The following is a 14,977-nucleotide window of genomic DNA, read 5'->3' on the forward strand; positions in this document are numbered from 1 at the left end:
AATTATAAGATTTAGAAAGAATCAGAGAAACACATTACCCAATCAGTAGGCTAGTAGTGTGAAACATACATAATCGATTAGTCAAATTGAAACAAAAATGTTATTTAGTTTAAAGCTATGGATACTGCCCTCTCATTCATTTTATAGTGATAACATCTTGCTTATATCACAAATTAATATACCTTTTACTAGGTTTGTTCATTCAGTGAAATTAATTTACAGGTAGTATTGTGGCAACACTGAGGCTAGTCGACACAGATGTACAGAAAGTGAGTGTAGTTTTGCCAACACTGGTTGAAATGCTGAGAACTGGTGGACTAAAAATTAATGGAACCAATGGTGCTCCCTTAAGTATACCACCTCAGAACATCACAATCATCCAGCAGACAATGGAACCACCTGGTGTGTAACTTTTTTCATCACTGATAAATATTAATTTTCTTGTAGTTGTTCATCTACAATTCCCCTCTACCACTTTCTTCTTGTGGTTGTTACCTTTCATAGTAACTTAACTATATTATTTACATTTTATTTGAACTTTTTTATTATCTCTTTACTTATAATTTTTATAATAGGCTGATTTGATACTATTTGTACTTAGATTTATAATAAGTCTGCTCTTGAGATGGTCTGTTCCATGCAATATAAATTTATGTAATACATTTGTGTACAGTTTTAATTTTCAAGCCACAGCAATTTTTAGGTGTACCTCAGTCAGTAAAAATGGGACTATTGTAGGATCACTTTGTTGTCTGTCTGTCTGCCGGTCTGACTGTTGAAACCCCTTTGTCTCAAGAATTGGCAGTGTACATAACTTAAACTTCTAAGTCAATGCAATCAAAAGATGTGGGCATATAGTTCAAATATTGTGATACTTGAAAACTCACTCATCAAAACCTATAGATGAACTATCTATAAATACGTTATCCTGATGGTTGAGCAATAAACCACATGCCTGCAAACTGAGAGGTCATGGGATTGTATCTTGGTCAGACCATGGATTTTTCAGTCTTTATTTTAACCTAGCCTTCACCTCCCAATGATATGAGGAATCAACAGAAACAATATGTGGTTCAGATTCCATATTAAACAGTAGGTATCCTTGCTGCAGTTGGGTAACTGAGGTAGGTTATATTTGGGGTATGTTACAGATACACAAGTTGCTGAAGTGGTATCCAGTAGAAAGACTTGCACCAGGCTGTTGGGTCATGGGTGATTATTACTATTATCTATATACATGATTAAATTTGTGCTGAAACCTCAGAGTGTGACTCCTTCTCACACTTGTCTGGTTTTTTGTTAACTCCTTAGGGTGACAGCAAGTACAGATGTTGAAAGCTCAATAATTTTTGCACTATTGATGTGGCTTGAAAACTGAGAACATTCTCTCCTTCTTTGGCAGCATGAAAGAATTAGAGGACATGTTCATTTATAAACAATTTATTTTAATCATAAAACTATTCTGTGGGATATTGAATTCTGTGAGTCCAAGAACTGCTGCATATTGAAAGTAGTATCGATGGTAACATTAACTTCATGTTTTGAATGTGCCTTTAACACAAATGAAAATAAAGTTGTTCTGTACAGACAAATAGCACACTGATTTAAAGATTCCCACATTTTTCTGCTTACCTCATTTTTATGTATTTTAAATGTTATTCTGTAGAGAAGGCATAAAAGTTAATAATCTTCTAACGATATGAGAGATGATATGTTGAATGAAAAGATGTAAATAGTTTATATAGTTAAGATAAGACTGATAAATTAAGATGTAAAATATTTTATACGTCACTGCAAATTTACTTTCTGTAACAGAATTTAGCATAAAATGTCAATCTAGAAAGCCATAATGATGTACATTATTTTATTTTATTGTTTTGATTGCAAAGTTTTTTGAATAGAATTACCAGTTTGCTATACAATAGCAATCTTACTATAGAAGTAAAAGAAAGTTCACTACTAGCTACTACATTAAGAAATAAAAATACGGATGACAGAAGTATAATAAAAAGCCAATATACCTCATTCTGCTGTGCAGCAGTAAGTCATAACATGTAAAAATAACATGAGTCAAAATTGCCACTTCATGCCAGTTATATAAATGATGTAAATCTACCCCAGAGGTCATTGGTGCATGCACAACATACAAATAATTATACAAAGTAACTGAAACTAAGTTTGTTTAAAAGTAAAGTTCTTAAAAATATTTGCAGTTGTATATGAGAAAGCAACCATATGAAAAAAATATTTGCCTTCTGACAGTTTAAAACTAGCCAGAATTTAAAAACATGTTCAAAAAAGAAGAATTTTTAGATCATTCTGAAAATAAATATATTGTGATGACTGTAAACTTAGTCTCATAAAGGAAGAAGATGGAATAAACTTTGAGAAAATGCATGTTGTCCTATTCCCTCATATTCCAGTCCATATTTTGACTAAAGTAATAATTAATAAAAACAAAAATGAAACAGGAACAGACATGAAGTAATGAAAAACAGTAACTTATAGGAGTAACTTACAAGAGTAACATAAGTAACAGACAATATAATTTATAGTGGGGAGGTAGTGAAGGGCAGCTTGTTACTAGGAACTGAAATGCAAGGAAATAAGTTCTTCAAAGATTCTGAAGTAAAAGTTTTGAAGTTACTTTTCTCATTAAGAACAAAATCAGAATGCTGTCTCTTACTAGCAAATTTAAGTTCCTCCAGAATGTTGAAGTACCGTACCTATTTTTGGAAGCAGTGTGCAAAATCCTTAAATTTCTAAATCTGTGAAGAACTTATTTCCTGACATTCGAGTTCCTAGTGAAAGTGTTATTGTGTACCATCAAAGGCTTTCAGAGGTTAATAGTGGCACCTTCATCTACACAGCTTTGAGGATTTTCAGTACATGGGGCAGGGTGCTGCTTCCTGCAGGATCATCCACTACCTTCAATATCACAACAAGAATTGTAGATGTATTTTTTATTTTTTATTTTGTGTGGTATAGAAAAGCAGTGTCTTTAATGTTGTTGTCCCACATCTGGTAACTCCCTTTTCAGGTATGATGTTCACAAAGGTAAAACTTAGATGCTAGTAAGTTTGTTGAATATTTTGTAGGTTTTATGTTTAAATGCAGTAATACTGTTAATAGTTCTTTATGGAATGATCTCTTCTTATGTTTTAGACAGAAGGAGCTATCTAGTAGTTCATGTCAGATAATTTTTATTCCTGTGGTCACAGAAGCTTAGCCTTTTTGGTAACTCTCACAAATTCTAGCTGATTGCTGATGTAGAATCTTATTTAGGCCTGTTGTATGTGATACTGTGTAATAAAAGCCTGATGTTTTGATAGTAATGAAGAAAATTAAGGGCTTGATAACATTTCCCTTTCTCAAAATGATGTGATAACTGACACTTCATCATTTCACAATGTACAAAATTTCTCTTACTGTCCCACTAATATTTTACATGTCTAATTTTATTCATTGATATCACTCTGAAAAACTTCACATTTACTTTTCTTGAGTGGTATTTTGTTGCCATCTGCATAATAATAGTGGCTCTTCATCCACATTCTATTTGCATCATTGATCTTCACTGTGAGGTGTCTGTATTTTAGTAAAAATTATATTTACAATATTTATGAAGGTGTAAAAAATGAAACTGGTTCAGAAAATTAGTCTGACAGGAAATAACTTATCCTAGTTAGTGAAGATGAGAATTGCTCTTCAAAGGAGATACAGCACCCAAAATGTGAGACATACATAACAGCCCTACTTAGTTGTATTTTATATTAAATTTCAGTTCCTCCAGTGTGTGGGGTTTTTTGAGTACACATGACACTTTAACCTACCCCATGGCTAGTCAGGCTGTTTTGGAGATTTTACTGCCTTTGCTGAAGGTTCTTTCCCCACCAAACACATCATGAATTCAAGTTCTCACACACATTGCTTCTGTTCTAGTCCCTAATTATCTACTTGATATTTACATCATGATGTCACAAAGTACCAGGACACTTTTTCGACCAGTTTTACTATGGCTGATGAAACACACATTATCAATTTCCATGGTTTGAATACTACTGATATGTAAAAATCATATTTTCATCTTTTCTTTAAAATATATATATATATATATATATATATATATATATCACAACAAGAGGGAAACATTCCACGTGGGAAAAATATATCTAGAAAGATGATGAAACTTACCAAACAAAAGCGCTGGCAGGTCGATAGACACACAAACAAACACAAACATACACACAAAATTCTAGCTTTCGCAACCAATGGTTGCCTCGTCAGGAAAGAGGGAAGGAGAAGGAAAGACAAAAGGATATGGGTTTTAAGGGAGAGGGTAAGGAGTCATTCCAATCCCGGGAGCGGAAAGACTTACCTTAGGGGGAAAAAAGGACAGGTATACACTCGCACACACACACATATCCATCCACACATACACAGACACAAGCAGACATTTGTAAAGGCAAAGAGTTTGGGCCGAGATGTCAGTCGGGGCGGATGTACAGAGGCAAAGATGAAGTTGAAAGACAGGTGAGGTATGAGCGGCGGCAAATTGAAATTAGAAATTAGCGGAGATTGAGGCCTGGCGGATAGCGAGAAGAAAGGATATGCTGAAGGGCAAGTTCCCATCTCCGGAGTTCTGACAGGTTGGTGTTAGTGGGAAGTATCCAGATAACCCGGACGGTGTAACACTGTGCCAAGATGTGCTGGCCGTGCACCAAGGCATGTTTAGCCACAGGGTGATCCTCATTACCAACAAACACTGTCTGCCTGTGTCCATTCATGCGAATGGACAGTTTGTTGCTGGTCATTCCCACATAGAACGCTTCACAGTGTAGGCAGGTCAGTTGGTAAATCACGTGGGTGCTTTCACACGTGGCTCTGCCTTTGATCGTGTACACCTTCCGGGTTACAGGACTGGAATAGGTGGTGGTGGGAGGGTGCATGGGACAGGTTTTACACCGGGGGCGGTTACAGGGGTAGGAGCCAGAGGATAGGGAAGGTGGTTTGGGGATTTCATAGGGATGAACTAAGAGGTTGCGAAGGTTAGGTGGACGGCGGAAAGACACTCTTGGTGGAGTGGGGAGGATTTCATGAAGGATGGATCTCATTTCAGGGCAGGATTTGAGGAAGTCGTATCCCTGCTGGAGAGCCACATTCAGAATCTGATCCAGTCCCGGAAAGTATCCTGTCACAAGTGGGGCACTTTTGGGGTTCTTCTGTGGAAGGTTCCGGGTTTGAGGAGATGATGATGTGGCTCTGGTTATTTGCTTCTGTACCAGGTCGGGAGGGTAGTTACGGGATGCAAAAGCTGTTTTCAGGTTGTTGGTGTAATGGTTCAAGGATTCCGGACTGGAGCAGATTCGTTTGCCACGAAGACCTAGGCTGTAGGGAAGGGACCGTTTGATGTGGAATGGGTGGCAGCTGTCATAATGGAGGTACTGTTGCTTGTTGGTGGGTTTAATGTGGACGGACGTGTGAAGCTGGCCATTGGACAGGCGGAGGTCAACGTCAAGGAAAGTGGCATGGGATTTGGAGTAGGACCAGGTGAATCTGATGGAACCAAAGGAGTTAAGGTTGGAGAGGAAATTCTGGAGTTCTTCTTCACTGTGAGTCCAGATCACGAAAATGTCATCAATAAATCTGTACCAAACTTCAGGTTGGCAGGCCTGGGTAACCAAGAAGGCTTCCTCTAAGCGACCCATGAATAGGTTGGCATACGAGGGGGCCATCCTGGTACCCATGGCTGTTCCCTTTAATTGTTGGTATGTCTGGCCTTCAAAAGTGAAGAAGTTGTGGGTCAGGATGAAGCTGGCTAAGGTAATGAGGAAAGAGGTTTTAGGTAGGGCGGCAGGTGATCGGCGTGAAAGGAAGTGCTCCATCGCAGCGAGGCCCTGGACATGCGGAATATTTGTGTATAAGGAAGTGGCATCAATGGTTACAAGGATGGTTTCCGGGGGTAACAGACTGGGTAGGGATTCCAGGCGTTTGAGAAAGTGGTTGGTGTCTTTGATGAAGGATGGGAGACTGCATGTAATGGGTTGAAGGTGTTGATCTACGTAGGCAGAGATGCGTTCGGTGGGGGCTTGGTAACCAGCTACAATGGGACGGCCGGGATGATTGGGTTTGTGAATTTTGGGAAGAAGGTAGAAGGTAGGGGTGCGGGGTGTTGGTGGGGTCAGGAGCTTGATGGACTCAGGTGAAAGGTTTTGTAGGGGGCCTAAGGTTCTGAGGATTCCTTGAAGCTCCGCCTGGACATCAGGAATGGGATTGCCTTGGCAAACTTTGTAAGTAGTGTCGTCTGAAAGCTGACGCAGTCCCTCAGCCACATACTCCCGACGATCAAGTACCACAGTTGTGGAACCCTTGTCCGCCGGAAGAATGACGATGGATCGGTCAGCCTTCAGATCACGGATAGCCTGGGCTTCAGCAGTGGTGATGTTGATCCATCCTTCATGAAATCCTCCCCACTCCACCAAGAGTGTCTTTCCGCCGTCCACCTAACCTTCGCAACCTCTTAGTTCATCCCTATGAAATCCCCAAACCACCTTCCCTACCCTCTGGCTCCTACCCCTGTAACTGCCCCCGGTGTAAAACCTGTCCCATGCACCCTCCCACCACCACCTATTCCAGTCCTGTAACCCGGAAGGTGTACACGATCAAAGGCAGAGCCACGTGTGAAAGCACCCACGTGATTTACCAACTGACCTGCCTACACTGTGAAGCGTTCTATGTGGGAATGACCAGCAACAAACTGTCCATTCGCATGAATGGACACAGGCAGACAGTGTTTGTTGGTAATGAGGATCACCCTGTGGCTATACATGCCTTGGTGCATGGCCAGCACATCTTGGCACAGTGTTACACCGTCCGGGTTATCTGGATACTTCCCACTAACACCAACCTGTCAGAACTCCGGAGATGGGAACTTGCCCTTCAGCATATCCTTTCTTCTCGCTATCCGCCAGGCCTCAATCTCCGCTAATTTCTAATTTCAATTTGCCGCCGCTCATACCTCACCTGTCTTTCAACTTCATCTTTGCCTCTGTACATCCGCCCCGACTGACATCTCGGCCCAAACTCTTTGCCTTTACAAATGTCTGCTTGTGTCTGTGTATGTGTGGATGGATATGTGTGTGTGTGTGCGAGTGTATACCTGTCCTTTTTTCCCCCTAAGGTAAGTCTTTCCGCTCCCGGGATTGGAATGACTCCTTACCCTCTCCCTTAAAACCCATATCCTTTTGTCTTTCCTTCTCCTTCCCTCTTTCCTGACGAGGCAACCATTGGTTGCGAAAGCTAGAATTTTGTGTGTATGTTTGTGTTTGTTTGTGTGTCTATCGACCTGCCAGCGCTTTTGTTTGGTAAGTTTCATCATCTTTCTTTTTAGATATATCTTTCCCACGTGGAATGTTTCCCTCTATTATATTCATATCATTAATTTGAAGCCAACAATCACGTTTGTTATTGTTATCGTTATTGTTATTGTCACTGTTACATTTCAAAGTCTTTTCTGTCGTCTTATTTCCTCCTTCTGTTTTTGCCAGCAGTTTCACTTTCTATTCACCTTCTCCTTTTTTACCGTAATCCAGTATACAATTTTATCCCGTCGATATACACTCAATAATACGTAATAATACGTAAATCACTTCGAAACCATAACCAAAAAAATTTTTTTCCGCTTGGCTGCTATAAAATCCACCGTTTCCAGTCCACAAACAGTTCCTTTTAGCTATTAAACAACCCTTTCGGCAGTTTTAATAACTTTTGCTTTATTTCCATTTCCGTTTTTCTCACATCACCGATCATTTTTAGCCGCTTCCCACAGGTTTTAACGTCATTATTTCTTCATCAAACAATTGTTAGCTTCATTTCCATAATCTGCCACCACCAAACCACTCCTTTTAATACATCCTCACGTAGTTTTTTCGAAAGTTTCCCGAATTTCTCCAGCCTTTAACGTGTTTTGGCGGCAACACAACCACCTAACCTTTATGCACATCATTATCTACCTACACAAGTTCACCACAGGATCAACATAGCCCAGCCCTAACCAACCCTTTTTCGCCTTTTTTCACACCAGATCTCCATTTGCTTTCTTATTTTACCTTTATCTCTCCCCACATATTTTTTCATATTTATTTTCATTTTCATTTCAGCCTCGTGTTCCACTTTCCACCTTCTAGTACCATGTCACCCTCACAACACCTTCACAACGACCCCATTAAGTTTTATTTACATTCCCTCCGCAAACATGCCTTCGCCCTAGCCAGATTACACTCCCATATTTTATTTTCTCAGGCTTGTCTGACATTTGGCATCACCCCCAAAGGCCTCACACTTAAAGTTCCCATCTCTGGCTGCAACCCTTCTTTCCATCAGTCCCTATACCAGTTCCAAACCAAACAATCCATTGCCCTCACCCACCTAATCCTTCACCTACACATCCACTCAGCCAATCAACACGCCCATCAACTCCTATCCTTAATAAAAATCCTCAATCTTTCCTCTCCCACATCCACACCTGTTGTTCAGAGCATCCTCCTACAGGCCAACCGCAAATTAGAACAGCATGCCACCCTCCACCTTAAAAAACTATCCAATCTCCTGGTTTCCCACCTCCGGAAAGGCAACTCACTCACCCTTCACAACCTTTCCAGCAAACCTCAACCTCCTCTCATTGCACACAAACCCAGTCTCTCCCATCTACTCAATCTCCCACTTCCAGCTCCACTCCCTCCAAAACCTCAAAATTCCAATCAACGCAATCTGGAACCACAACACCCCAATTCAGTAGTTAACCTTTCCTCCAAACCTCTCTCCCAATCCGAAACCTCTGTCCTATCCAAAGGCCTCACCTTCAGCCCCACTCCCAGATTTAACCAAACAGCCCTCGTCAAAGATTTACTGCCCTACACCCGTACTCTCTGCTGGAAATATCACTTTGCCACGAAGGAAAATGATCCTAATCCTACTCCTAATGATCCAACTCCAAAAGACACTATCCAAATTGAACCATGCCTGGAACAGTTCCGTCCTCCGTCACAGCGGGACCCACCTACTCTTCCTCAAAATCACCCTCTCCTAACCTTCCAGGAATTTCTGACTTCCAGCCTTGCCTCTCAATCCTTCTTAAAAAACCTTAATCCTACTCCCAACATCACCACTGCTGAAGCCCAGGCTATCCGTGATCTGAAGGCTGACCGATCCATCGTCATTCTTCCGGCGGACAAGGGTTCCACAACTGTGGTACTTGATCGTCAGGAGTATGTGGCTGAGGGACTGCGTCAGCTTTCAGACAACACTACTTACAAAGTTTGCCAAGGCAATCCCATTCCTGATGTCCAGGCGGAGCTTCAAGGAATCCTCAGAACCTTAGGCTCCCTACAAAACCTTTCACCCGAGTCCATCAACCTCCTGACCCCACCAACACCCCGCACCCCTACCTTCTACCTTCTTCCCAAAATTCACAAACCCAATCATCCCGGCCGTCCCATTGTAGCTGGTTACCAAGCCCCCACCGAACGCATCTCTGCCTACGTAGATCAACACCTTCAACCCATTACATGCAGTCTCCCATCCTTCATCAAAGACACCAACCACTTTCTCAAACGCCTGGAATCCCTACCCAGTCTGTTACCCCCGGAAACCATCCTTGTAACCATTGATGCCACTTCCTTATACACAAATATTCCGCATGTCCAGGGCCTCGCTGCGATGGAGCACTTCCTTTCACGCCGATCACCTGCCGCCCTACCTAAAACCTCTTTCCTCATTACCTTAGCCAGCTTCATCCTGACCCACAACTTCTTCACTTTTGAAGGCCAGACATACCAACAATTAAAGGGAACAGCCATGGGTACCAGGATGGCCCCCTCGTATGCCAACCTATTCATGGGTCGCTTAGAGGAAGCCTTCTTGGTTACCCAGGCCTGCCAACCCGAAGTTTGGTACAGATTTATTGATGACATTTTCGTGATCTGGACTCACAGTGAAGAAGAACTCCAGAATTTCCTCTCCAACCTTAACTCCTTTGGTTCCATCAGATTCACCTGGTCCTACTCCAAATCCCATGCCACTTTCCTTGACGTTGACCTCCACCTGTCCAATGGCCAGCTTCACACGTCCGTCCACATTAAACCCACCAACAAGCAACAGTACCTCCATTATGACAGCTGCCACCCATTCCACATCAAACGGTCCCTTCCCTACAGCCTAGGTCTTCGTGGCAAACGAATCTGCTCCAGTCCGGAATCCTTGAACCATTACACCAACAACCTGAAAACAGCTTTTGCATCCCGTAACTACCCTCCCGACCTGGTACAGAAGCAAATAACCAGAGCCACATCCTCATCTCCTCAAACCCGGAACCTTCCACAGAAGAACCCCAAAAGTGCCCCACTTGTGACAGGATACTTTCCGGGACTGGATCAGATTCTGAATGTGGCTCTCCAGCAGGGATACGACTTCCTCAAATCCTGCCCTGAAATGAGATCCATCCTTCATGAAATCCTCCCCACTCCACCAAGAGTGTCTTTCCGCCGTCCACCTAACCTTCGCAACCTCTTAGTTCATCCCTATGAAATCCCCAAACCACCTTCCCTACCCTCTGGCTCCTACCCCTGTAACTGCCCCCGGTGTAAAACCTGTCCCATGCACCCTCCCACCACCACCTATTCCAGTCCTGTAACCCGGAAGGTGTACACGATCAAAGGCAGAGCCACGTGTGAAAGCACCCACGTGATTTACCAACTGACCTGCCTACACTGTGAAGCGTTCTATGTGGGAATGACCAGCAACAAACTGTCCATTCGCATGAATGGACACAGGCAGACAGTGTTTGTTGGTAATGAGGATCACCCTGTGGCTAAACATGCCTTGGTGCACGGCCAGCACATCTTGGCACAGTGTTACACCGTCCGGGTTATCTGGATACTTCCCACTAACACCAACCTGTCAGAACTCTGGAGATGGGAACTTGCCCTTCAGCATATCCTTTCTTCTCGCTATCCGCCAGGCCTCAATCTCCGCTAATTTCTAATTTCAATTTGCCGCCGCTCATACCTCACCTGTCTTTCAACTTCATCTTTGCCTCTGTACATCCGCCCCGACTGACATCTCGGCCCAAACTCTTTGCCTTTACAAATGTCTGCTTGTGTCTGTGTATGTGTGGATGGATATGTGTGTGTGTGCGAGTGTATACCTGTCCTTTTTTCCCCCTAAGGTAAGTCTTTCCGCTCCCGGGATTGGAATGACTCCTTACCCTCTCCCTTAAAACCATATCCTTTTGTCTTTCCTTCTCCTTCCCTCTTTCCTGACGAGGCAACCATTGGTTGCGAAAGCTAGAATTTTGTGTGTATGTTTGTGTTTGTTTGTGTGTCTATCGACCTGCCAGCGCTTTTGTTTGGTAAGTTTCATCATCTTTCTTTATATATATATATATATATATATATATATATATATATATATATATATATATATATATATATATATATATGACCCTAAATGCTCAAGTCTTGTCTTAAGTTCATTTTTGTTCATTTACTTGTTATTTCAGTGCATGTACGGCAGTGTGCTAAAATATATCAACCGCTGTCTTTCAGAGGAACAATATGCAGTTGTGTATGCTGTTAGTGGGACAGTGGTTGTAACCTCAGCAGCTGTTGTCACCGCCATAGCAACTGCCATATTTGTGAGAAGACGCACAGAAAAGAAGCACATGCAGATGGTACAGGTAAAATTTAATTTGTGTCATATGGCTTACACTGTAACAACTGATGTACAGATTCATACAGTATTATTTAATGTCGTAGATTTTTATTAAATTAAAATTTCTAGTTGTTTACAAATTTTCATATAAGACATGAACATATGGTATATGTTTTTCAGTTTTGATATCCTGTAGAATAGTAAATTATTCAATAGTATCTTTTGAATGTTTCTACCCTGCACTATTTTTCAAGGTAATCATCCAATTTCTGTGAATGTGTTTGTATATTTTGTATAGAAAAAGCTTGTCTTGTCCTAAATGTTATAGTGGGCTCAAGATGCAAACTGCTGAGGCATTAACTCAAATACAGGGTAAAAATTTCAACAGCACAAATATTCAATCAGTGTAACTGTGTTCATTATGTATTACCACACTTACCACCTCATGCATCTTTAAAGAATTGCAGTGCTTCCTCTGAAAAAATCATTATTATTTTAAATCAATCCCATGAAATATTATTTTGCAACTGCTAAACAACCTTTGTAGGAAAGGAGTCCTTTTTGTAATTGCCAGAATGTGACAAGGCTTGTTCTATGCATCAGCACAGACTCTTTCAGTTCATTACCTGACATTTGTCACCATGTGTACATTGGATAAATTGGGCCCAATTCCAAACTGTGTAGTTTTAGATGGTCAACAATTGTTTTAGCCATTCCTAAACTGTCAACATGCTTCCATTTAAAACAAGATACTGGCCATCAAACGTCTTCCTTCTACAAATGTGACAAATAACAGATACTTCCAGAATATTCTGTGCATTCTGTTACTTTCATGTGGCCGTGCATTACATGTCAAGACATTACACTCGAGGCTGAGTACCTTATCCACATCTTCAAGAACCACATGTAAAATGAGATTATGGACAACTCCTCTGAGGTGATGTTTATAGTATTTCTCAGCACATATGGAATGACAGCAGTCAGCTGCCACATTTCATCAGGAATAATTCATGATCAGCAGTTGAGAATGATTTCCAATTCCACCATACTACATATCTGATAGCAACCTGTCAGTTGACAGTGCATTTTCCAGCAAATATAGTAGTACAGATGAATATCTTCAGCAGCCATTGTCATGACTGAGTGACAGAAAACATTGTTTGCCAGCAAGATAATAACACATATGGTATCACCACTACACCAAAATAATCATCTGCAGTCATCAACCTTTCCAGAAGACAAGGATCCATGAGCTGTTCGGCAACTCTTTTCATATGGTTGTTCAGCCACTCCAGGACTCACTCGAAAAGGATGTCCAATGCTCTGAATGTTCATCACATTTTCAGCTACTGGCTGAGTGCTGTGAGGACAACTACTTCAAACCAGTGCCACCTCTGAATCATCTGTAGGCTGCTGAGGATGACACTAGTAAGCTGACGTCTGTCAGCATGCTGCCACAAAGATCTAACATAATCATGTGTACGTATGCCCATGTATCATAAACAAGAAGGAAGCCGCTGGTAACTTGGTTTGACAATTATGAAACTTAAACAGGTTTGTACAAGTGAAAATTCAAGCAGAGATTGTATAAACCACTATTCATAGCATTTGAATAAGGCAGTTGAATCCACTGTCGAAATATTGCATGTTAAATTAGAAGTATCTCCCCAACTGGACAAACACAGATCATTTTAATTTTTCATATCCCCATTTCAAAGCAGTGATCTTTTTTATTGCTATTTGCTTATTGCCTGTATAAGCCTTTTGAAATAGCATATTCTGTACACTCTTTAAATTTATTTGAACTGGATTTTTTTTGTTACCATCTGAAACTAATGCATTTCTACCATTTTGTTATTACACTCAACCATCACTACATTAAGTATAGTTGGCCGCTGCGGCCGAGCGATTCTAGGCACTTCAGTCCGGAACTGCGCTGCTGCTATGGTCGCAGGTTCGAATCCTGCCTCAGGCATGGATGTGTGTGATGTCCTTAGGTTCGTTAGGTTTAAGTAGTTCTACATCTAGGGGACTGATGACCTCAGATGTTAAGTCCCATAGTGCTCAGAGCCATTTGAACCATACATCAAGTGTTTTTGTTATGTTCATGCTGTAGTCTTAATGTAGGCTTTTGATTTTCATATTGGTTTCTAATTACCAGTATCAAATGTCCTCAGTTCACACAAATCCCTGTACTTCGTGCCATTTTTACTGGTTTACACTGTCAGGTAGTGCATTCTCTGACATTAAGAGCTGTTTTCTAGTTTCTGTTCATAATTCACCTTATTTTTACTTCTTGTGCTCTAGTATCATGTCCCTTTCTGAAACGTGCTACCCTCATGGTAACTGTTCATCCATGTAACATTTAAATATGTTCAGGATGACTTTGAAGAGAAAACACATTATTGTTTGCAATTAATCTTAACTTGTAGTAGATACACCACAAAAGACCACTTATCTACCATGCCCATCATTCAGAATGCACCTTTCCTCTGCCTATCAGTTTATTAGTATTCTTCAACTGTAATCCTGTGGAGTGACCTTACAGAGTGCTATCGACTGAAGACACCTAAACAGGCACAGAAAATAATTTTTCTTAAATAAAATGGATTAGGATATGCTGTGTCTTCCATTCCAGCATTATCATCTGAGTTTTGGACTGGTAATGACATTAGCGTATCTATCTACTATTTAGATAATCATAGTTTACTGTTATCGTTTTCTTAGTGAGAAGGTATGAGTGATGTGATGTAGGATATGGCCTTGACCGGCAAAATTATGATGTATGTCACATAGTGGACAGTGCTGAGGCATATGACATAGTTATCCCCAAGACATACTTCAAGATAAGACTAACACATATCCCTAGACCAGTAAAGGTCATGCTACTCAGATCACTTACCAGATGATTTCACAGGGATATCTGAAGATGGTGACAAGTACCATAGCAATTTTATACAACAGTGTTGCCCCAAAACCACTTAGTTCCAGACAACCCAAAAAACTTAGGATTGGTCGGGGAGAAATCATATGATGGAGAAGGGATTCTCAACAGAACACATTTATGACAGCCTTCTCAATTAACCCAGATGAATCAATGGAAGACGTATGAAAAGTTACTGCAAAAAGATACATCAGACCAGATCAGTAACTTCGACAAAAACAATCCAAAAATATATTGCTAAACAAACCTGGTAGCAGAATGTTGAAAATCAGAAAGTGGTCAAGGAAAAAAAGATAATCTTTAAAACCTGATGGTACATTTCTT

The 14,977-nt window shown here is 41.0% G+C and overlaps 1 protein-coding gene across 1 annotated transcript in view; it reads left to right on the forward strand.

Moving 5' to 3' along the window:
- Positions 1-14,977, forward strand: part of LOC124619798 — a 424,654-nt gene that overhangs the window by 357,593 nt on the left and 52,084 nt on the right. The window contains exons 30-31 of the mRNA XM_047146390.1: positions 223-402; positions 11,604-11,734. Of these exons, the coding sequence (XP_047002346.1) occupies positions 223-402; positions 11,604-11,734 (311 nt within the window). The remainder of the gene's footprint in view (positions 1-222; positions 403-11,603; positions 11,735-14,977) is intronic.

The sequence above is a fragment of the Schistocerca americana genome, chromosome 6, assembly GCF_021461395.2.
Source record: "Schistocerca americana isolate TAMUIC-IGC-003095 chromosome 6, iqSchAmer2.1, whole genome shotgun sequence".
Classification (NCBI taxonomy): Eukaryota; Metazoa; Arthropoda; class Insecta; order Orthoptera; family Acrididae; genus Schistocerca; species Schistocerca americana.